Source organism: Tachyglossus aculeatus, chromosome 2, assembly GCF_015852505.1.
Source record: "Tachyglossus aculeatus isolate mTacAcu1 chromosome 2, mTacAcu1.pri, whole genome shotgun sequence".
NCBI classification, from domain to species: Eukaryota; Metazoa; Chordata; class Mammalia; order Monotremata; family Tachyglossidae; genus Tachyglossus; species Tachyglossus aculeatus.
The window spans coordinates 68,716,709-68,742,022 of record NC_052067.1 but is presented as its reverse complement, the minus strand read 5'-3'; the positions used below and the strand labels follow the sequence as shown (position 1 = coordinate 68,742,022).

Below are 25,314 nucleotides of genomic sequence, written 5' to 3'. Positions count from 1 at the left end.
CAGCATTGCTGGGCTAGGAGAAGAGAGGGCATAAGAGCTAAGACCCTTTTTGACTAGTTTGGCCTCAGATTGAACGAAACATCCTTAATCCGTACCCTGAATATGAGTGTCATTATAATGCAAGAGCACACTACATCCTAAATAAGACAGAAATTTTAGAGATTTGACTCAATTTTTAAATCAAATCCCCCAAAGCCTGAAAAAATTTTTTTCAACATTTTTAAGTTTTTCTTTACACTTTAACAAAACGGATTGGTCTTTTTACAAAGCCATCCCTATTCTGCCACAGCCGGCTGGTCAGTTATTAATGCTTTTATGCTGTGAGCTGCCAACGCCCCCGCTATCATTCATACATTCAACAGGGATTTTGGAACGTGGCAACCGGAAAGTTACTGATTTTAAAACTGTTCCATTTTCTTTTTCCTGCTGGATTTCCTTTCTACGCACACCTGGAGTTTTCCTAAGTTACTGGTCAAAGCGGTCAATTTGTGCCTTCTTCTGAATGGGGCATCATCTCCCTCCTCCAAAATACAGCCTTTGCCATAAAACCAAGATCGGGATATCTGGTAAATTTTGGCTTGAATCTGGAGTCTTGACAATAATAATAATAATAATGATAGCATTTATTAAGCGCTTACTATGTGCAAAGCACTGTTCTAAGCGCTGGGGAGGTTACAAGGTGATCGGGTTGTCCCACGAGGGGCTCACAGTCTTAATCCCCATTTTACAGATGAGGTAACGAAGGTACAGAGAAGTGAAGTGACTTGATGTTCCTTATATTCAGTAAAATTACCTTAATAATAATAATGATAGCATTTATTAAGCGCTTACTATGTGCAAAGCACTGTTCTAAGTGCTGGGGAGGTTACAAGGTGATCGGGTGGTCCCACGGGGGGCTTACAGTCTTAATCCCCATTTTACAGATGAGGTAACGAAGGCAGAGAAGTGAAGTGACTTGATATTCCTTATATTCAGCAAAATTGCCTTAATAAAAGTATGATTACCAATAGGCTGCTGTGATGTTGGGTGTTCCTCCGATCACTTACATCTTTGCAAATGCTAGAGAGGAGTGGTATTAAAATCTAATAACCCCCAAATTACCTTAGACATTTTGGGGACAGAAGCTGGAGTCCAGCCACCTGCAATATCCACGACACCAGATAACGCTACATTTGTTGTTGCTGAATTGCTGTTATGGCTGAATTTGCCAAGTTGTTCCTTTCCCTGGGGTATCTGTCCTTCCACTGTTTTGTTTGTTTCGTTTTTAGGGTATTTGCTAAGCACTTACTATGTGCCGGGCACTAGACTAAGTACCGAGGGAGACACGAGGCTGGACACGGTCCTTGTCTCACGTAGGGCTCCCAGTCTTCATCCCCATTTTACAGATGAGGTAAATGAGGCACAGAGAAGTGAAGTGACTTGCTCAAGGTCACAGAGCAGACATTCATTCATTCATTCGTATTTATTGAGCGCTTACTGTGTGCAGAGCACTGAACTAAGCGCTTGGGAAGTCCAAGTCGGCAACATATAGAGACGGTCCCTACCCAACAGTGGGCTCACAGTCTAGAAGGGGGAGACAGACAACAAAACATATTAACAAAATAAAATAAGTAGAATAAATATGTACAAGTAAAATAGAGTAATAAATACATACAAACATACATACAGGTGCTGTGGGGAAGGGAAGGAGGTAAGGTGGCGGGGGAGGAAGATGGATCCCTTTTTTAGATTTTCAAAGGAGCCCGAAATTGCCAGGCCTGGCTTCATTTTGCCACACCTGATGACTGACAGTTCAGCCGGGGAAACGCTGACATGGACAGTCCCTGGGAAAGGAAACCTGAACATCCCTTCTCCCCGAAGCAAAATTTTCCAAATCACCCTTTCAATATAACGATCTGCTAATGAGGACACCAAAAACTGCTTTTTGAGTTCAATATCAGTTTCGGGACAGGGGTCGCATCTGCTCCGATGACCTTGTATCCGTCCCGGTGCTTACCTAATATTACGGTATTTAAATATTGGGATAGATACAATGTCAATCGCATTAAATTGAGTGCTTACCGTGCGCAGGGCGCTGGACTAAGCGCTTGGGTGAGTACAATACCACAACGGACACGTTCCCTGCCCACAGCGAGTTCCCAGTCTAGGCGGGGGGAAGCTGAGATTTAAGTCCACGTCCTTCTGATTCCCGGGTCCAATATCTATCCTCCCGGGCCGCTCTGCTTCTTGTGAGCTCCCTGAGGGCCAGGGCCTTATAAACCTCTCCCCTGTGCTCAGCATATATTGCTTTTGCATATTATAAATGCTTTCTACATAAGGAACAACCTAATCGCACGGCGTCGTCACGTTTCTCTTCGTTATTTACGACTGAAAAGAAAACAGGCGTGTAATCAATACTTTTAATCAAATTATAGCTCCAAATGATATTTTCTTAGCAGCATAAGAAGTAGCTTTTCACATACGCTAAAAAGAGAGATTTGTACTTTGCTTTTTATTATCCCAGACGTTACACTAGAGGAACTGATTGAGAAAGTAGAAACCGATCCATAAAACACACGAAGGTCACCGATTACTGGTAATTATGACGTTCAGAAATATGTAAAGAATTCTGATATGTCCACTAAGGCTGCCGTTCTTTCAACAGAAAGTGCAGTTTATAAAAATTGTAGGGTCAGGAAAACAATTATAATACAAAATACATACACACACACACACACACACACACATAATACAATATAAAAGTAAACTTGTACAGTGCCTTCCACGCAGGAGCATTTTAAAGGCGCTTCACAAATATCGTTGATCCAAATTACTCTTTGCTTTGGATGAATGAAAGCAAATAAACGACGTGACTCCTTAAATATACCAAAGACACTTTTTCAAAAAGAGAAAAGAAAAGCATCTTACGGGACCGTGGGGAGGAGCAGCAGCATCATCTATGAACCCACCCACTGCATTCCCTAATAGCGAAACATCACTAATGAAGTCAAAACGAATCATCCCCCCCCCGACAGCTTTGCACTTTGCAACAGCAGATCAATTTTAAAGTCTCAAAGTGACTTTCTAGTCATACATTCTATAATTTCTATTGCAAACAAGAAGGTAGAAAAGGTACAGCAAGAGGGCCTGCCCTAGGATAGCACATCATTGGACAATACATAAGAACGGTATTTACAGTGACACGATTATAGGACACATTTTATAAATACAATTTATATGCATTCGTGGGGGACGGTAACGAAAGACAGACCATTTCAGGTATTTCACAAACGGACAGAGTCACTTTAAAGAGCCAACGGGGAAGCTACAACTGAAAGGATAGCTTGGGGTTGCTGCGTATAAGAATTATTTTTCTCGTACTGTGACGGAGCAGTCCTTGTGCTTGTAATGAATGGGACGTAAGACTGTGGAGTGGGACAGTTGAGGACGACATCCCTGAAAGCCCAATATTGCTACTAAATCCACACGGGAACTCCCCCGGATATCAGATGGAATGTCTAGAAGATAACGGTCGCACACAGGGTGCCGAAGTTGGACAACGGTGGCATTTCCCAAGCGCTTAGTACAGTGCTCTGCACATAGTAAGCGCTCAATAAATACGATTGATGATGATTTCAAATACTCCGTTCTTGCGGCCAACGAGTCTGGCGGCGCACTGCCACGCGCCGACGATTCGGAGGCAGAAGAGTTTCAAAATGGATTGGGGAACCCTCCAAAAGTTAGAGCTATTTCCTTAAACACGAGTTTTAAAACTGGGCAATTCCTGAAGTAGCTAGCCTTTTTTTGCATAGGATTTTCTGGGAATCTCTCTAAACCGTAAACTCCTTCGGGCAGGGACAGCCGCTTTATCTTAGTGTGCTCTTCCAAGCACTGAGTTCGGTGTTCTGCACACGGCGGATGCTCAAGAAACACCACCGACGGACTGACAGCTGAACCCTCCATGACTCGAACCATGCTAGCCTATTAAAATTCCTTTTTCTCTGATTAGGTGAGGCAAGCAAGGATAGTAGGGCCCATGTTGATCCAACTCGTTCTATCACAATCCACCAGAAACGGTAAAAAAGAACAAGAGAGTCACGGTGGAACAAATAAATACAACAAGCAACAATCATATTATAAACTCGGCCCTCGAATTTTGAACTGTTGGTCACGAATGTTAGATTCTGGCTCAATTTCATTTTTCTGAACTATAGAAGAGGGGTATCTGTATTGCTATCTTTACTAGGGCTGTTTACAATATTAATAAAATATTTCTTTCCCTGATAAGCTAAACGTAGGATGGACTACATTCAAACTTTCTTGAATTCTACACATTATGGACGATAGAGATGTTGAGCTATTAACCGACGTATTTCAAGTCACGTATTACTTAAATCAGCGGGGTGTAGACGTTGTCTATCCCCTGCACTGAGTTCAAAGTCAGTTCCTATACTTTTTAAGGTTAACAAAACAGCTTCAAAAAAAAGTTCCTATTCTTTCACCACGGACAAATAGCCCTTTCAAACGGATAATGGGGATCCGGATATTTTTTTTTTTCTTTGCATATAAATATCACTGATGCAGCATTGTTGGAAAAGAGGTTAAGTACAGCAAAGGAAACTTGAGACACGGCTCCGGAAATACCATGAACGCATAAAACAAACTGGATTCTCGGGTGCAAAATAGACCCCCTCCAGGGAAATTTGAATGAAAATATCGCAGTGACTTGATCATAAACTCATTTTTACTCAGGGCTGAGGAAGAAGTGAAACTGTCTCATAACATGTTTATAAAGGAACTTTCACTAAAGTTTAGAGACCTTCGTTCCGGCACAAACGGAGGTGGAACGCTGAAAGTTTTGTTTTGTTCTCCGCCCCCCCCACAGGGAGTTTGGGTTCTACTTAAAATCAGAAGCAGCTTTAAAAGGTAAAATCCGTCCAAGGAGATAAGCGGGAAGGTACCCGCTCCTGAAGGCAAGTTCTACTTTCAAATCGGTTGGAAATTATTTCATCATTCAGCAGAATGTTTTGGGGAAAAACTGAAATGTTATAAACAAACTCACATCGTGATAAGTACACCCAGTTCTCTTAGAGCCGGGGGAGGAAGGTGGGGATTGGGGGGCGTGACAATTGCTTTCTCGGGAACCCGCACGGTAATAAAAACTCACACTGTAGCTTTCAGCCACGTGCTGCAGTCGTCAAGCCCCCCCAGGGGCAGTTTCCTCTAGAATTTAGCTCAGCGAGCCTCAACAGGCTTGGAACGCCGGAAGAAAATTCCCTAATCCTCTAATCAGGATCTAGCCAGACTGCATATCGCAAAATACGCACTGCGGCAGACCTGGGTGTCCACGAATCTTGCTGCAGCCCCACATTTCCCGGATTCGGGATGGGAACGGTCTAGTTCGCTATCAGATGTGGCACAGACGCGAGCTCTGGGCCTCGTGTCCGATTTATAATGAGCCCCGGGCAGGTACCAAAAACGCCCTGAAGAAAAGTTCGGCGGATAGGGGTGGGAAGAGTTCCGTATTTGGTTAAAGCAAGGTAAGACTGTCTTTCAAAATTCCATTTTTTTTTTAAATTACTTCGCATATGTACAAATAGATACCAGGCAGCGCCTTGAAAAGATATCACTATTTTCTTATTTTAAGTACTTTCAGTACCAAGAACCGATGATAGGATTCAGTTCGTAAAGCTTCCCTATAACACTTCTTTTCCTCTAAATTGATTAACAACGTTGGAATAAATTAAATTTTGCAAAGGACTTCCTTATACGGGGGGGGGGGGAGGCGACTAAATAAACAGAGCATAAACACAGGAAAACTTTTCCGTTTGCGTAAATTTACTCTGGGAACTCGGTCGAATCTCTTACGAATGAGGGCACTCGGAGAAGTCTCTACTGTAGAACAGGGGTTAATTATCTTCCGGTGCGCTAAACATACACTAGGTCACGAATCTTTTGCACCCCTGTACCTGTGGGCTCACCATCTTCATCTGACTGCTGCTCTGAGTTTTGCGAACTGCTGTACTCGTACTCAATCGGCTTGGGGTAATTGTAGGGGTAGCCGTTGTCGTCGAAAAACCTTCGAAACGTAAACTCGTAGAAGGCGTGTTCCGGATGCTTTCCGTTTCTGTACCAGCCATTGAGGGTGTCGTTCACGTTCCCTTCCTCATCCGTGTCGCTCCTCAACTTCTCCGGGTCCACCGGGTCGAAGTTGGAGGTATCCGTCGGGTGTGTGATTCTGGGGATGTACGAAGCCGACTGCTGTCGAAGATCGCTGGAGAAGTCGATGACTTTAAAAAACGGATGAGCCTTGATTTCATCCACGCCATTCTTGCCTAAGCGGTCTTCCGGGCCTCGACAGAGTTTGACGATAAGGTCAGAAGCCTCTGGAGTCAATTTAGCTTGCGGTGGGATGTGAAGGGCTTTTTGCCAGTTAATAACCTGAGACGAAGGGGGCGGGGGGATGCAGGGGAGAGAAGAAAATGAGGGAAAGAAAAACGGTTTAATTTCTCTTGAAAAGTTAAGAAAAGTACCAAGTAAACGAACCCCGTGGGGCAACCAAAACCTCCGAGTAGCCCACAGACGGCACCGGGCTGATCCCCAAGGCCTTCACAGCTGCTTCTGGGTTCAGGAGAAGCTTGCTCTGATTCAGAGCCACAACAGCTTCGTCCTGTCGCGGAGGGAAGGGGGGACCTCAAATACCACCAGGGCGTTTTTCAAAAGGAGGATAAAAACCCTGCAGGGTGGCCTTTACTGCTTCAGTGGAAAGAGCCCGAGCTTGGGAGTCGGAGGTCGTGGGTTCTAATCCCGGCTCCGCCGTTTGAAAGCTGTGGGACTTCGGGCGAGTCACCACTTCTCTGCGCCTCAGTTCCCTCATCTGAGAAATGGGGATGAAGGCTGTCAGCCCCATGTGGGACAACCTGACTACCTTGTATCCCCCCCCACGCTCAGAACAGTGCTGGGCACACGGTAAGCGCTTAACAAAAGCCATCATCATTACCATGTAGCCAGCCAAGAGAGAACTGGAATGCGAATAAGTGACTGTGTTTTATAACACAGGCCTGGGTTTAGGGCTTTTCAACCAGGTAAGAATGAAACACCTCAAATCCCCCATAACTGAACCACTTTAATAAAAGCAACCTTAATTTAGAACTGGCCGATTCGCCCATTCCTTTTCAAAGAAATGCATTTTACTTTGTTTCACAGAAGCGGAACATTTACAGGACCTGTACCTATTTTGAAACGCTACTATGATCACTCCTTGCTTTTTGATAGTCCCGTTACCTTCATTTGTGTTTCTAACGGTGTCTGTGCTAGAAAAGGAGGCTGTCCCACCAGCATTTCAAAGAGAATCACACCAACGCTCCACCAGTCACACAACTGCGTATAACCTAAAAGACACCAAAGACCCTTTATTAACGAACGCCACGCTGAATCAGCACGGCGACGAAGGAAGTTTACGAGAAAACCCACAGACGCCGAATTGTAAAAGCTCTCAAATCATTTCTTTTGTGACCACCCACATACCCTTGAGAATAAATTCCTTCTTTACACCTCCTAGAATAAGATGGGAATTCACTTTTTGGAAGGAGTGAAAAAGAACCCCTTCCTATTTTCCGGAGAACTGAGCGGGCAAACTGTGGGCTCCCGGGTCCGGGACGGCTCCACGGACTGGTCTCCTCCTCTCACTTTCCCCGTGCATATCAAAAGTCATTTGCAGGCGAGGCGCAGCGAGCAGTACGAAAGAACTGCTGTCGGGGAGTGCTCTCTGGCTCCTTCGCTACCATTTTTTGCTTCCCCGGAGAGAAGGGAAAATATTCTGCACTTGAGTGTCCTCTCCTGTGTAAAGCAAATCCTGGTGGGTCAAGACAGAGGAAAGAGTCAGGCTCACCAATAAACCCGAGTACATGAAGGAAAACAGGCTCTGCTCATTGTCGAATGCAACTGGAAAGCTTCGGCAACTTATGGAATGAAACGAGAAAAACAAGAGAGAAGCAGCGTCCTAAGGGAAAGAGCGTAGGCTTGGAAGTCGGAGGACCTGGGTTCTAATCCCGCCTCCGCAACCTGTCTACTATGTAATCTTGCACAAGTCACACTTAACTTCTCTGTGTCCGTTACCTTGTCTGTAAAATGGGGATTAAGCCTCCAAACCCTACGTAGGACACAGACTGGGTCCGACCTTATTAGCTTCTATTTACCCCGGCACTTAGTATCGTGCCTGGCACATAGTAAGCGGTTAACAGATACCATCTAAAAGGGAGAATGCTTTACCTGTTCGCAACAACACTTCGGGGGCAATATAGTTTGGGGTCCCCACCAGTGAGTGGGCTAGACAGCGCTGATGTTGGCGAGCCGCTCTCCGCTCTAGAGGTTTCAGTCGGTCTCCACATCGGCAGTTTGCTGGGTCACCCCATTCATTACTGAAGTCCATGCTGTCTTGGCGGGGATGGTCACCTACAAAACAGAAGTAAAAATGTTTAGGTGGGAGGTTCTCTGCCAATGGCAGCAAGGACGTAACTACAAATCCTGTCGAATCCCCGTCTGTTCCTTTTTTGACGTCACTTCATCAGCACCTCAGAGCACCGTACAAAAAACCCCAAAGTCAAAGAATCTCGGTGTGAGATATATGGGTAAATATTATCGATGGCATTTAAGAGGGAGAAGCTCAGAGCGAGGGGAAAGATTAAGCAATCTGCCTCAAGAATGAATAAGTACAGATGTTTCAGACAACCTGACTACTCAAATTCATTCAATCAATCAATCTGTATTTAGTGAGTGCTCACTATATGCAAAGCACTAAGTGCTTGGAAGAGTACAATATAAAAATAAAGACACATTCCCAGCCCACAATGAGCTTACAGAATTCATCCTTCCCTTTCCTTTGTACTTTAAACCTATTTATAACTTAAATTAAATTAATAAAAGTGAGGACAGGTGAGTCTTTTCCACTCGACCGTGTTCCACAAATCCGTCATGAATTCAGCACCAGCAGAATCCTCCAATTTTTCAGTCAGCTGGGGAGAAGTCCCCCCACACAGCCCCCATTTGGGGGAGAGGTGCCCTCTCTGCTTCAAAATGTACCCTCCCCAGCTCCCAGCCGCCTCCCGGGATATGCCAGTTTTCGGAATAGAGGTCCTGGTGTCAGTCGGGATCACCTTTTACAGGTGATGGAAATGCTCCGTGGGGACCAAAGGAGAGCATACCCAGCTCGACGGGTCTACATCAGGAAACGCGAAGGACACTGCTTTTACTGTTTCACTTACCGCTCTGATAGTATTTAGAATCGTGGGTCCACCGAAAGCCCGTGCAAAGGCCAAAATCCGTCAATTTAATGTGGCCATCGCGGTCAATCAGAATGTTGTCGGGCTTAATGTCTCGATGAATGAAACCCATTTTATGGACGCTTTCAACCGCACAGGTTAGCTCCGCTATGTAAAACCGGGCAAGCTTTTCCGGAAAGACGCCCATTCTAATTAAGAGGCTCATCATATCACCCCCTGGAATGTAGTCCATCACAAAGTACAAGTTGTCCTTATCCTGGAACGAGTAGTACAGGCGGACCACCCACTCGTTGTCAGCCTCCGCGAGAATATCCCGCTCGGCCTTAACGTGAGCAACTTGGTTTCGAAGGAGCACGTCTTTCTTGCGCAGAGTCTTTGTGGCGTACAGGGCGTCGGTATCCACTTTTCGTGCCAGGCAAACTTCCCCAAATGCTCCGATTCCGAGGGTCTTAATCTTCTTAAACATCGACTTGTCCATCTTTGCCCTCTTAAGCCGGATGTAGTTCGACTCCTTCTGACACAACATTTTTCTCATTTGATCCTGGGCATCCTGGGACAACCCCACCTACGCAAACAAACTCAACGTTAAACCTGGCCCCCGAACAGCCCCCCTTGGGCTTAATTCATCCTTCGTTTAATAAAATCAGGCAACGTATTTAGGCATGAAGGTTAAATGTGGTGTGCTTTTTTTCTACGGCGGGTTAGAGATCTATGAGACATATAGAGAAAAATAAAGTACCAAATGGGCGGTATAAAATATACGCAGGAATCACAAGGTGAGTGTGCGGTTTTGCTCCTATTATGGGGGATGAGAGAAGTAGGATGATGTGGGCCGGCTTTCCTGCTCTCCAGAAGACACCATCATCATCAATCGTATTTATTGAGCGCTTACTATGTGCAGAGCACCACCTCAAATAAGGCGACTCCCACAAGAGGCAGAATCCCTTGATGGAGGGCAGTCTTTCGGTGTGTGTTCTCATGTGCTCCTCCAAGTACATGCCACCCTAGATCAAACTGAACTATAAAACACTTTTCCTCAATTACAGCGGTGTGCTCCCACTTCAAATTCTTCTCTCTGCTTGGAGGTGGTCCGTGGGCACTTCCTTCCCTGGAGGGAAACAGGAGGTGGAGGGACCTTTCTATATGCTCCTCCTCCGACGAAGGGAATAAAGATAATTATTATTATTATTATGGTGTCTGTTAAGCACTTCCTATGAGACAAACACCGTACCAAGTGCTGGCATAGATAAATAACACAGTCGGATGGGACCCGGGGCTCACCTGCAGGGAAGATGGGAAGAAAGTTTCATCCCTGACAGGTGTGTCTGTACAACTACCGTGTAAGAACATAAGTCAAAACTATCACTGACCGTTGTTTTCGATAAGGAGCAAGAGAACAGCCAGTCACCGATGGCTCTCTCCTCTAAGTTCCAAGAGTCAAGGGAAGGATAATCTTTATCCCTTTCAAATGCAAACAAAAGAGAGGGTCTGGCCTTTCGGTGAAGGTTTTTGTTTTCCTCCACATTTAGAGATGGGCCTTTTCCTCAAAAGCTACCGTTCAGTAACAAATACTCTTCTAAACTAGCTGATTTCGATCAGAACAGGATAAGGATGAAAACATTCGTTATTTTAAAAGAAAAATACTTTTGGGTAGATGGAATGCTTGAAGTCCCAGGGACTAGTTCATCTTCTGCTAATTAAGAAAAGAGCTAATTAAAAGAGTCGAAATTAGAAACTTGGGGTTAGGAGATCAAAAACTGTAAGGTATGTAAGAACACAAGAGTAGCACAACCTCATGCTTTATTACGATGCAGATACGCATGCAGAGTCTTATGAGGGAGCATGCTCGTCTTAATACAGAACGGTTGCTCTGAAATCTTACTTGCCTACAGAGTAATGGAGGCTACAGAAGTCAGCAAAGCTTCCAACATCTTAATAGTTTATATCAGCTGTTAGTGAAAGTGAAAAGGAAAAAGGAAAAAAATAAACTAAGAATATATATCTAGATAGACTTTACATGCCATAAAATGCACTTGAATAGATCACTTGGATCTTGTTGTAAAAAAAAAACAAAACGGGTTCAGTTTATAAACTAAAACAAAATACAACACTGTGAAATAACGTAGATTTCAAAATGTCACTTCAAGAAACCAGCCCGAGCGAACAACTCTGAAACATCAGAATCTATAACGACTTTTTCCCCTGAGACCCTACTAGGGGCAGAGCATTTGCTGCTGCTTTCCAAAACGTTTCAAGTCGTAATTTAATAATGGAAAGCATCGTGAAATTCCTTAACTCCGAGCTCCAACAGCACAGTGGATTTCAATGACAAAGTAAGACTTTATTGACTAGAGAGCGGAGATCAAAATAAACTACAGGATAACATAAAAACCACTCGGCAAATCAGCAGCAGAGTCAGGAACGGAATCTGATCAGATCACCGAACCTCACAAAGGAACCGGTGATGAATCCGCAAGATGCCTCAAAGTTGTAAACTCTACGAGATACTTTTTTTCTCCCCCGTTCAAGAGCTCTGGTCCCTCTCCTTTTAATGAACTCCAACTACAATCCCCCAGTTTCTGCGTAACTTCAACAAAACGCTAAATTAACTGACTGAAGTGAAAGGTCCTCTGCGTTCCTGGTTTTTAAATGGGGCTCTGAGTTTTGAGTAGGTAACTCTGAAAAAGTTGTCCGTAGTATGAATAAACCCACCCACGGATGAGATTTTTTTTCGCCATAAATGAACCCCAGCCATCATCCCAGAATTGACTAGGTAATCTTACATATGCCAATATACAATCAATAATAAGTCCTTCAAATACAAGGCCTCAGCATCTTAAGAAATGCACCAGGAAAAAACAAAGCATACACCTACCCAACAGAGGATGATCAAATAGGGTTAAAAAGGAAAAGAAAGCGCTCACCCGCATCATCTCATTCTCTAGCTGCTTCTTACGGTGCAGGCGCTGGTGATGAGATTTCAGGATGTTTTCCACATGCTGCTCCATGAAGAATTTAAAAGCCTGAGGAGAGTAACTCTGGATCCGGGACTCCCTTCTCTCTTCATCTCTCTTATTTTTCCGGACGGGAACCGGTGAAGTTGTAATCTGCTTCTTTTCTTTATCCCCGCCGTCGAAGTGTTCGTGATTCTTTTCCCCCTCCTCGTCTTTCGGTACGCAGGGCTGATCCTCTTTGCCCTTCGGTAACGGCTCGTACGGCGGGACGGGTGGGCTCTGGAGGAGCAGGTGTTTGGGATAAGGTGGCGGAGGTCCTTGGTAATTTGGGGCCTCCGCAACCGGCGACATTACGGACACGTTGGTTGCCGGACCTTCGGGAAAAGGGATAACCTGGACAGCTTGCATCGGCTGCGGCATCCAGGAAGGATGGGTGGGCGCTAAGGCGGTCTGCAGCTCTGGCTTTAACACGCGCATGCTTTTCACCGGCTGCTGGATAGGAGCCGGGGTAATGGCGGTGACCGTCGTGGCCGAAGGCTGGGAGTTAGTGGGGTGACTTGTTGCCCGACTGCCCAGTGGGTTGTTAAAAGAATTCGATCTCACAGGAACGTTGGGTTGCCACGTGGGAATCTCGTGCCCGTTCCCGGGGGACGACGGGGGCGGGGCGGACGACGACTGAGGCCAAGACGGTGGTAGTCCGGGTACATTTATATTGTAAAGCTCCACGTTGTGACTGTTTCTGTTTGGCACCATCAGGGACGGAGGAACGGTTCCGTTAGCGTAGGGCGAAGGAGCGGCAGGTGCCCCGGTCTGCATCTGCAAGGCCGGGCTCTGCCCGCCAGCCGGGGGGAGGGGGTAGGGGGGCGGCGGCGGCTGCCGGCTCGCGGAGCCGCCGGGGACCACGTTTTGGTGAATCAGATAATCGGCCTGACCGCTGCCGTTCGGAACTCCGGGCCTTCCGGGCGGGAAGTTAAACTTGCTGCTAGAGGTGGGCATGATAATCGGCTGCCTCCCCACGGGGACGGAGCTGATGCCCCTCTGTCCCTGAGCGGGAAGAGGGGGAGGAGGGGGGGGATTCAGCGGGGAAGGGTTCGCGGGTGGGGGCGGGTAGCCGTCCTGCCACGCTCCGGGCGGAACTGGAGAGATGCGGGAGATCATGTATTCCATGCTTCCCGAATACCGCTTGGTTTGAGAGTTGGCTTCCCAGGAGGGTGGGGGTGGAGTGGTGCCCCTCGGGGGAGGCGGGGGAGGAGTGACGCTCCTTACTTGGGGAGGAGGCGGGGGGTTCACCCTCTGTCCGTTGCAGGGATGGCCCTGGGCAAACGCCGTTAAACCCGATCCCGACAGGGGCCTGCCGGCCTCCGTTTGAGGGTTGGGACTTTCCGAGCGGTAAACGGCACTTTCTCCCAGCTGGGGCCCGTGTCTCGGAGGAACCAAGGATTCTTTAGAGCCTTTCCAGCTCTGTCTGCGGTTCACCGACTGCTGGGCGCCCCCTGATTTCGGAAGACAAAAAGGACAAAGTCGGGAGTTTTACCTTGGCTTTTCCACGTTTGCTTCGTTTCACGGCTACTAATTTCTCACCTATTTTCTCACAGTCCATTTTAAACAGTGCGAAGCGGTTTCTCCTAGTGGGAGAAGACGGCTGGAGGTAAGCTCGAACCCCGAAGGACGTCTACGCGCCGGGAAAAAAACCGTTACAAACCCCAAATCCCACGGAGCTCACTCTAGTCACCAAGTAAGCACTTAATAAATGCCATCATTATTATTATTATCCTGGGGTATACTTAATAAAACATGTGGTCTTTCACCGTCAAGCTGTTTGAGTTCACTGTAAGGGGTTCTGTGATATAAAATCATCATCAATCGTACTTATTGAGCGCTTACTGTGTGCTGAGCACTGTACTAAGCGCTTGGGAAGTACAAGTTGGCAACATATAGAGACAGTCCCTACCCAACAGTGGGCTCACAGTCTAAAAGGTGACTGAAGAGAAACCAGAGTATAAAATATCTCATCATCTGAGATCTGGCAGGAAGATGACAATACTTAGGCTACAAAATGATCCTTTAGGGAAGAAGACGATCTACGTTTTCCTAGAGTTTCCTGCCAACTTGGATTTCCCAAGCGCTTAGTACAGTGCTCTGCACATAGTAAGCGCTCAATAAATACGATTGAATGAATGAATGCATTTCGGTCTGACGCCTGAACGGAATTATTCACAGTGACGTCGGTTCGCTTTCAAGGAAAGGTCCTTTTAGCTACTCAATTGAAAGAATAAAAACGTCTGAAACTGTGGGACGCTGGAAGCTATTCCATTTTCACTGAGAGAAGAACAAGGAAAGAAAAGAGGCTGGTTAACCATTACCTGGTGGTTTCGGGCCCGCATTAACAGGTCTAGCGGCTGCTGCTGCCATCTGCTCCCGCCGAGGATCTTGGTAGCTCATTTTACTAATAAATTCAATCGCCGCTTCTATGCTTCTACTGTTCGTTTGTCGCAGGGCTCGAATGACCATTTCCTACAAGGAGAGTCAAAAAAAACCCCCAGAGAATTAAACTTCCTCAAGGTCCCGCTGTGCAAACGTCGGCCTTCCCGAATGACCAGAAAAGGACGCGATTATTGCTGCTTGAACAGCACCAAGTGCTTCTGCAGCACGGAGACCGCGCTCCCGCAAAACCGCGCTCCCGCAAAACCGCCCACCTGTCCCAACGCCCTGGGCCGCTGCCGTGAACAGAATCACATCAGAATAAAGTTCCCAACTCCCTAACAATAACAGTCTAGCTAAAATATGTAGTGAAACACGCACTGAAGCAATAATAGTAATAACGCCAGCCGTGATACCTACCCATATAAGCACCTGTAATTCACTTATTTGTATTAACATCTGTTTCCCCCTCTAAGCTGTAAGCTCACTGTGAGCAGGGAACCCGCCTTACCAACTCTGTTATAGCGTACTCTCCCAAGCCCTTAGTACAGGGCTCTGCCCTCAGGAAGCGCTCAGTAAATACGACTGATTGCATGCAAAGCCCCGGGAAGCTGCGTGCCTTGGCTTACTGCTGAAGGCACGAGATCGGAAGGCAGGGGACCTAGGTTCTGGTCCCAGCTGCGCCACTTGCCTCTGAGGTGACCCTGGGCAAGCCACCAATCAATCAATCAATCAATCAATCGTATTTATTGAGCGCTTACTGGGTGCAGAGCACTGTACTAAGCACAAGTTGGCAACATATAGAGACGGTCCCTACCCAACAGTGGGCTCACACACCACCTCTCTGGTCAAGTGGGGATTCAAGCACATGCCTTCCCATCCTTTTAGACTGTGAGCCCCAAGTGAGACTGGGACCTTGCCCAACCTGATTGTCTTGTGTTTAACCCAGCACTCAGCACAGTGCTTGGCACGGACTAATGCGTGCCACCACCTTACTAAGCCCAGGGAATAATTCATCTTTGAGAATTAGACTCGGTCTTGGACTCAGGATCTACGAATAGGTCAGGGGTGGCAACTGGCAACATATAAAATCTTTTAAATACGCAAGACAAGGACACTAATAGAAAATGAGCAATAGCGGACAGTAGCTAGAGGAACAGTGCTTAGAACAGTGCTTTGCACATAGTAAGCGCTTAACAAATGCCATCACCATTATTATTATTATTATGGCTCAGAGTCCAACGGTCCCAAGTAGCAATTCCAACTCCACTCAGAGCCTTCCCACTGTTCTGAACACGCGAAAGTTTGTTTTGTTTTATGGTACTTGTCCAGAGCTTTCTATGTGCCAGACGTTGTACTAAGCACCGAAAACCAGCGCTTAGAACAGTGCTTTGCACATAGTAAGCGCTTAATAAATACCATTATTATTATTATTATTATTATTAATGGATACGAGATCAACAGGCTGGACACAGTCCCTGGCCCAACTGTGAGACTGTGAGCCCACTGTTGGGTAGGGACTGTCTCTATATGTTGCCAATTTGTACTTCCCAAGCGCTTAGTACAGTGCTCTGCACATAGTAAGCGCTCAATAAATACGACTGATGATGATGATGGCCCAAATGGGCTCACAGTCTAAATCGGCGGGAGGAAGAAGTCCACATGCTGTTGCTAGTTACGCACATGCATTATAATAATAATAATAATAATAATAATGATGGCATTTGTTAAGCGCTTACTACGTGCAAAGCACTGTTCTAAGCGCGGGGGGGATACAGGTGATCGGGTTGTCCCACGTGGGGCTCACAGTCTTAATCCCCATTTTACAGACGAGGCAACTGAGGCCCAGAGAAGTGAAGTGACTTGCCCGAAGTCACACAGCCGACAAGTGGTGGAGCCGGGATTAGAACCCATGACCTCTGGCTCCCAAGCCCGGGCTCTTTCCGCTGAGCCGTGCTGCAAATGCTTTATGGTGGTAAGTGTAATCAATCAATCAATCAATCGTGTTTATTGAGCGCTTCCTGTGTGCAGAGCACTGTACTAAGCGCTTGGGAAGGACAAGTTGGCAACATATAGAGACGGTCCCTACCCAACAGTGGGCTCACAGTCTAAAAGGGGGAGACGAGTGTAATGCACGATGGCACGACAAGCGATAACTGTCAAACACCATGCAGCCTTCAAATGAACTATTCGTCTGCAAATATACTCCCCGACCTTATTTGAAAATTTTGACCTGCATTTATCATCCACTACTTTTTCTTCAGAGGTGTGCCACATGGCCGATGGAGGCTTTTTAAAACGGCATTACCACTGAAGCGCTTAGTGCAGTGCTCTGCACATAGTAAGCGCTCAAGAAATACGATTGATGAAGACTAATGCAATTACAGATCTACTCGAAGAAATTTTGTTGGGGGGGGGTGGGGGGTGGAAAAAAGATCTGCCACTAGCATAGAAAGTCCAGCTCATATTTCGGCTTGCTTTTTTTTCCTCTACCAAACGCTTAAAATGTGTTTCCTATCAAAGAGAAATTCCTTGATTCTTCGCCGTCTTTCAAAACCTTCCCATTCAGCCTGTGGCTCCATCCGGTCCGATTTTTCTCCCCGTATCCCGGATCCACCCTTTTCCCCATCATCCCAAGAGCTACCGATCCCGGTCCGGGCCCTCGTCACGGTCCAGCCTATTTGATCAGCCTCCTCCCCGCCTCACGCTGCTGTTCGGCGCATCTTTCTAAGACGTCGCCCTGCATACTTCTCTCCGCTCTTCAAAGACCTCCCCTTCACCAAAAGGAAGCTCCAGCCCGCTGCTTTGATGGCACGGTATCATTCATTCATTCAATTGTATTTATTGAGCGCTTGCTGTGTGCAGAGCACTGTACTAAGCGCTTAGGAAGTACAAGTTGGCAACATCTAGAAATGGTCCCTACCCAACAGTGGGCTCACAGTCTATCAGCATTCTTCACCTCATCAGAAGAACTGGAGTACAAATTAAAGCACTTAAATTAACAATGAACAAATTGAGCGCTTAACCATGTGTCGAGCACTGTATTTAGCACTGGGGTAGATACAAGATAATAACAGTAATAATGATGGTATGTGTCGAGCACTGTATTTAGCACTGGGGCAGATATAAGATAATAATAATAATAATGATGGTATTTGTTAAGCGCTTACTACGTGCAAAGCACTGTATTTAGCACTGGGGTAGATACAAGATAATAATAATGATGGTATTTGTTAAGCGCTTACTATGTGCATTGTTCTAAGCACTGGGGGGATACAAGGTGATCAGGTTGTCACATGTGGGGTTCACAGTCTTCATCCCCATTTGACAGTTGAGGTAACTGAGGCCCCGAGAAGTGAAGTGACTTGCCCAAAGTCACGCAGCTGACAATTGGCGGAGCCGGGATTTGAACCCATGACCTCTGACTCCAAAGCCCGGGCTTGTTCCACTGAATAATAATAATAATAACAATGGCATTTATTAAGCGCTTACTCTGTGCAAAGCACTGTTCTAAGCGCTGGGGAGGTTACAAGGGGATCAGGTTGTCCCACGGGGGGCTCCCAGTCTTAATCCCCATTTTGCAGATGAGGGAACTGAGAGCCCAGAGAAGTTAAATGACTTGCCCAAGGTCACACAGCAGACACGTGGCGGAGCCGGGATTCAAACCCGGGTCCCGAATCCCAGGCCCGTGCTCTTTCCACTAGCCCGTGCTGCTTCTCACTCTCTTCTAGTACGTACCCCAGTTTGCTTGGACTCCCTGTGCCTTGAACTCAACTCTCCCGCCTCTGACCCCTGGCTCACCCCCTTCTTCCTGCCTGGAAGTCCCTTCCCCACCACTCGAATCCAGTACGCCACAGTTCTCCACCTTCAAAATCCTTCTGATAGCCCACCTTCTCCATGAGAAGCAGTGTGGCTCAGTGGGAAAGAGCAGGGGCTTTGGAGTCAGAGGTCATGGGTTCAAATCCCGGCTCCACCGACTGTCAGCTGGGTGACTTTGGGCAAGTCACTTCGCTTCTCTGGGCCTCAGTTCCCCCACCTGTAAAACGGGGTGTAGACTGTGAGCCCCCCCCGTGGGACAACCTGCATATATGTATATATGTTTGTACATATTTATTACTCTATTTATTTATTTATTTTACTCGTACCTATCTATTCTATTTATTTTATTTCTTTAGTATGTTTGGTTTTGTTCTCTGTCTCCCCGTTTTTAGACTGTGAGCCCGCTGGTGGGTAGGGACTGTCTCTATATGTTGCCAACTTGTACTTCCCAAGCGCTTAGTGCAGTGCTCTGCACACAGTATGCACTCAATAAATACGATTGATGATGATGATGATGATGATGATGACAACCTGATCACCTTGTAACCTCCCCAGGGCTTAGAACAGTGCTTTGCACATAGTAAGCGCTTAATAAATGCCATCTTTATTATAATTATTATGAGGCTTTTCATTCATTCAATTGGATTTACTGAGCGCTGTGTGCAGAGCACTGTACTAGGTTTTCCTGATTTCCTCTCCCTGATTATATCCACCGATTGCTATTTCTGAACTTGGGCACCAACTAACTACCTCCCAGAGCACTTAAGTGGATACTTAACATAATCTAGCAATTAAGCCTTCATTCATATATATACCCCCTTTCACGTCTGCTTCCCATCAGTCATTTATTTCAGTATCTCTCTCCCCCACAGTAAACTGTATGTAATCTCCTTGAGGGCAGGAATCATACCTTCTAATTCTATTTAATAATAATAATAATAATAATGGCATTTATTAAGCGCTTACTATGTGCAAAGTAGTGTTCTAAACACTGGGGAGGTAACAAGGGGATCAGGTTGTCTCACGGGGGGCCTCAAAGTCTTCATCCCCATTTTACAGATGAGGGAACTGAGGCCCAGAGAAGTGAAGTGACTTGCCCAAAGTCACTCAGCTGACAAGTGGCGGAGCCGGGATTTGAACCCATGACCTGTATATATGTTTGTACATATTTATTACTCTATTTATTTTACTTGTACATATCTATTCTATTTTATTTTGTTAATACGTTTGGTTCTGTTCTCTGTCTCCCCCTTTTAGACTGTGAGCCCACTGTTGGGTAGGGACTGTTTCTATATGTTGCCAATTTGTACTTCCCAAGCGCTTAGTACAGTGCTCTGCACACAGTAAGCGCTCAATAAATACGATTGATGATGATGATGATGATGATGACCTCCGACTCTAAAGCCCGGGCTCTTTCCACTGAGCCATTTGTACTCAGCGCTTTCACACAACAGATGCAAAATAAACATTTTTGGTTCATCAAGTGATAGTAGGGAGGAAGTGACCTGCCTGGGTGAGCATATGGGATTTCTTCCAGACTGTGAGCCCACTGATGGGTAGGGACTGTCTCTATATGTTGCCAACTTGGACTTCCCAAATGCTTAGTACAGTGCTCTGCACACAGTAAGCGCTCAATAAATACGATCGATTGATTGACTGATTTCAAAGGAGTTCTGAAGATGGGTAGAACTGTGCCCTGATGGATCTGAAGGGGGAGAAAATTCCAAGCAAGAGGAAGAGTGTTATTATTACACTATGTATTTATTACTATCACTATTTATTTATTTATTTAGCTATTACTCTATTTATTTCTCTATTTATTTTATTTGTACATATCTATTCTATTTATTTTATTTTGTTAGTATGTTTGGTTTCATTCTCCGTCTCCCCCTTTTAGACCGTGAGCCCACTGCTGGGTAGGGACTGTCTCTAGATGTTGCCAATTTGTACTTCCCAAGCGCTTAGTACAGTGCTCTGCACATAGTAAGCGCTCAATAAACACGATTGATGATGAAGAGTGTGAGCTAAGAGGTGGTCGCAGGCGAGGCAAGAATGAGGCCAAATAAGGCGGCGAGTGTGGGAGAAACGGAGAGTTGGAACTGGGGCACAGCAGGAGAAGTGATAGGAGGGAGAGAGCTGACGTAATGCCCGAAAACCAACCGTCAGGAATTTCTGCTCGATGTGCATAATCAATCAATCAATCAATCAATCGTATTTATTGAGCGCTTACTCTGTGCAGAGCACTGTACTAAGCGCTTGGGAAGTACAAATTGGCAACACATAGAGACAGTCCCTACCCAACAGTGGGCTCACGGTCTAAAAGGGGGAGACAGAGAACAGAACCAAACATACCAACAAAATAAAATAAATAGGATAGAAATGTACAAGTAAGATAAATAAATAAATAGAGTAATAAATATGTACAACCATATATACAGGTGCTGTGGGGAAGGGAAGGAGGTAAGACTAGTCCCACCCAAGAGATTCGACTTGCAACACACTTGTCCGGTCGAGGGGCTGCATTTCAAGCATTTTCACCCATTTCCTCTTACTCCCTTTTTCGCACAGTTTCCCCTCCCTCACCGGGCTCCCCGTTGCTTAGTTCCGTTATCTTTAGAGTTCAAATCCTTAGGAGCACAAACAACCCATTATTTCCCTTCTCTGATTCTTGGGTTATATTGAAACTTAACCCCCAGGTTGCAACGGCTCTATAACAGGTGGTCCGTCCAGTTCACCCGGGCAGCAGCTATCAATTAGGTCGACTCGAGGGCCGCGGCTACGCTTCGGTTGAAAATTTTGGGACGGGGCCAACGTGGCCTGACTGAAGCCTGGAATTGGGGTAATACTAAAGGAACCAGAAAAGGTCCTGGGCCTCCCTTCGATGGGGGAAAAGAAGAAGAAAAAGACTGCTAAAAAGGTGGATTCCCGAGGCGGCTGCCCTAGAGGGGGTGGACCCCCCTCCTAGGGCCTAATAATAATAGCAATGTTAACAATAATAATAATTGTAGTATTTGTTAAGTGCCGACTATGCATCAAGCACTAAACTAAGCGCTGGGGTAGACACAAGATGATCGCGTCCCAGCTGTGAAGCAGCTTGGGTTAGTAGAAAGAGCCCGGGCTTGGGAGTCAATCAATCAATCAATCGCATTTATTAATAATAATAATAATAATAATAATGATGGCATTTATTAAGCGCTTACTATGTGCCAAGCACTGTTCTAAGCGCTGGGGAGTTTACAAGGTGATCAGGTTGTCCCACGTGGGGCTCACAGTCTTAATCCCCATTTTACAGATGAGGTGACTGAGGCACAGAGAAGTTAAGTGACTTGCCCAAAGTCACACAGCTGACAGTTGGCAGAGCTGGGATTTGAACCCCTGACCTCTGACTCCAAAGCCTGTGCTCTTTCCACTGAGCCACGCTGCTTCCCCTATTTATTGAGTGCCTACTGTGTGCAGAGCACTGCACTAAGCGCTTGGGAAGTCCAAGTCGGCGACACGTAGAGACGGTCCCTACCCGACGGCAGGCTCACGATCTAGAAGGGGGAGATGGAGAACAAAACCAAACATACTAACGAAATAAAATAAACAGAATAGATATGTACAAGATAAATAAATAGAGTAATAAAATGAGTAATTCCGGCTCAGCCACTTGTCAGCTGTGTGACTTTGGGGCAAGTCACTTAATTTCTCTGGGCCCGTTACCTCCTGTGTAAAATGGGGATTGAGGCTGAGCCCCACGTGGGACAACCTGATTACTTTGTATCTACTACAGCGTTCAGGACAGTGCTTGGCACATAGTAAGCGCTTAATGAATATCATCATCATCATCATTATTAGCTGGGGCTCACGTTCTAAGTAGAAAGGAGAACAGGTGTTGAATCTCCATTTTGCAAATGAGGTAATTGAGGCGCGGAGAAGTTCATTCATTCAATCGTATTTATTGAGCTCTTACTGGGTGTAAAGCACTGTAATAATAATAATAATAATGATGGCATTTGTTAAGCGCTTACTATGTGCACAGCACTGTTCCTAAGCACTGGGGGTGGGGGATACAAGGTGATCAGGTTGTCCCATGGGGGGCTCACAGTCATCATCCCCATTTTACAGATGAGGGAACTGAGGCTCCGAGAAGTTAAGTGGCTTGCCCAAGGTCACACAGCAGACATGTGGCGCAGCCAGGACTCGAACCCACGACCGCTGACTCCAAAGCCCGGGCTCTTTCCACTGAGCCACACTTAGCGAAATATGCTACAAAAACAGACACAGTCCCTGCCCATAACGAGCTCAGTCTATTGGACCAAACGGACTTTAATCAATCAATCGTATTTATTGAGCGCTTACTGCGTGCAGAGCCCTGTACTAAGCGCTTGGGAATTACAAGTTGGCAACACATAGAGACGGTCCCTGACTTAAATATTCATAAACAAACCAATAAGTAGATAAATTACAGATAAACACATACGTGCCGTGGGGATGGGAGGGAGGATGAATGAAGGGAGCAAGTCAGGGCGACGCGGACAGGGGTGTAGTCAGGGAAGGCTTCCTGGAGGAGATAGGCCTTCAATAAGGCTTTGAAGTGGGGGAGGACAATTATTTGTCCGATATGAGGAAGGGAGTTCCAGGCCCAAGGGTAGGAGGTGGACGAGAGGTCGGCGGCGAGAGGGATGAGGCTGAGATCCAGTGAGCAGGTCAGCATTAACCAAGCACTTAGTCCAGTGCTCTGCACACAGTAATAATAATAATAATAATGATGGTATTTATTAAGCGCTTACTATGTGCAAAGCCCTGTTCTAAGCGCTGGGGAGGTTACAAAGTGATCAGGTTGTCCCACGGGGGGCTCACAGTCTTCGTCCCCATTTTTACAGATGAGGGAACTGAGGCCCAGAGAAGTGAAGTGACTCGCCCAAAGTCACCCAGCTGACAATTGGCGGAGCCGGGATTTGAACCCATGACCTCTGACTCCAAAGCCCGGGCTCTTTCCCACTGAGCCACGCTGCTTCTTAAAAAAAATTTATTAAGCGCTTACTATGTGCAAAGCACTGTTCCAAGCGCTGGGGGGGTTACAAGGTGATCAGGTTGTCCCACGTGGGGCTCACAGTCTCAATCCCCATTTTACAGATGAGGGAACTGAGGCCCAGGGAAGTGAAGTGACTTGCCCAAAGTCACCCAGCTGACAATTGGCAGAGCCGGGGTTTGAACCCACGACCTCGGACTCCAAAGCCCGGGCTCTTCTCCGCTGAGCCACGCTGCTTCTCTAGTAAGCTTCTTCTGAGTAAGCGCTCAATAAATACGATTGATTGATTGATTGATTGATTGATTAGAGGAACCAAGTGTACGGGCTGGGTTTTAATAGGAGAGTAGTGAAGGGAGTGAGGTAGGAGGGGGCGAGGTGATCGACTGCTTTAAAGCCAACGGTGACGAGTTTCCGTCTGATGGGGAGGTGGATGGGCAACCACTGGAGTTTTCTGAGGCGTGGGGAAACGCGATCTGACCATTTCTGAACATTAAGCGCTTAGTACAGCGCTCTGCACACAGTAAGCGCTCAATAAATACGACTGATGATGATTTCTGAAGGAAAACAATCCGGGCGGCGGAGTGGAGTATGGACTGGACTGGAGGCAGGGAGGCCAGCAAGGAGGCTGATATAATAATCAAGGCAGGATGGGATAAGGGCTTGCGTTAATGGTGGCAGCAGTTTGGATGGGCACGCAGACTTCAGCGATGTTAAGTGACTCGCCCAAGGTCACGCAGCGGGTAAGTGGTGGAGCCAAAATTAAAAACTCGGACCCCCAAGTCTGTGTGCTCTGATCGCTACGTACTAAGCAGCGCGGCACGGTGGAAAGAGCCCGGGCTTGGGAGCCGGAGGTCGTGGGTTCGAATCCCGGCTCCGCCACCTATCTGCTGCGTGACCTTGGGCAAGTCACTTCACTTCTCGGAGCCTCAGTTCCCTCATCCGTGAAATGCGGACTAATAATAATAATAATAATTGGCATTTGTTAGAACGTTCCTTTAGACTGTGAGCCCACTGTTGGGCAGGGACTGTCTCGATATGTTGCCAATTTGTACTTCCCAAGTGCTTAGTACAGTGCTCTGCACATAGTAAGCGCTCAATAAATACGATTGATGATGGTGATGATTTGTTAAGCGCTTACTATGTGCAAAGCACTGTTCTAAGCGCTGGGGAGGATACAGGCTGATCAGGTCGTCCCACGGGGGGCTCACAGTCTTAATCCCCGTTTTACAGATGAGGTAACTGAGGCCCAGAGAAGTGGGACAACCTGATCACCTTGTATCCCCCTCCCAGCACTTAGAACAGTGCTTTGCACATAGTAAGCGCTTAACAAATACCATCATTATTATTATTAAGCCCCGCCGCTTCCCCAGATGGAGTGAACTGAGGCATCGGCTGGAATCCGCAGCCTGAACCGGGCTCTCCCCCCTAGGTCATTCAAGAGATGCAAACTCACGTTTTGAAAAATATCATCACTCAGATGGACTTTAGCGAATTTACACAAAATTGCAACTAAACCGTGAATGCGAACTCCCATTTACCGCGCTGCCACTGAGGCTGCAAACATTTGCGCCGGCAAGAAACATTTGGATTTAGGACTTTTTAAAATGCACATTTGCTTATTCCCGTTGCAGTTTTGGCCAAGGTTTCAAAGCAGAGTACACAATTGCTAGTTATTATTCGTTCCCGGGGGGTGTCAAGTGATTATTCTTCCCACAGTCCCATCTTGGAACTCTTGCGACTGTACAGATCCACTCCCTTTCCCATTGCAGCTCTACCGTTTGGCTTTGAGAGAAAGCAAAAGTAACCCAAAATGACCTGCCATTCCACGTTTTGGGGAGGGCAGGAC

At 46.4% G+C, this 25,314-nt stretch overlaps 1 protein-coding gene across 1 annotated transcript in view; it reads right to left on the bottom strand.

Annotated features, from left to right (window-relative positions):
• Positions 1–2,381: 2,381 nt before the first annotated feature.
• The window catches only part of LATS1 (large tumor suppressor kinase 1), a 36,889-nt gene continuing 13,956 nt past the window's right edge, over positions 2,382–25,314 (bottom strand). The window contains exons 3-8 of the mRNA XM_038767442.1: positions 14,578–14,728; positions 12,185–13,707; positions 9,243–9,825; positions 8,251–8,433; positions 7,264–7,370; positions 2,382–6,420 (exon numbers count right to left, since the gene is read on the bottom strand). Coding sequence (XP_038623370.1) covers positions 5,908–6,420; positions 7,264–7,370; positions 8,251–8,433; positions 9,243–9,825; positions 12,185–13,707; positions 14,578–14,728 — 3,060 coding nt within the window. The 3' untranslated portion in view covers positions 2,382–5,907. The remainder of the gene's footprint in view (positions 6,421–7,263; positions 7,371–8,250; positions 8,434–9,242; positions 9,826–12,184; positions 13,708–14,577; positions 14,729–25,314) is intronic.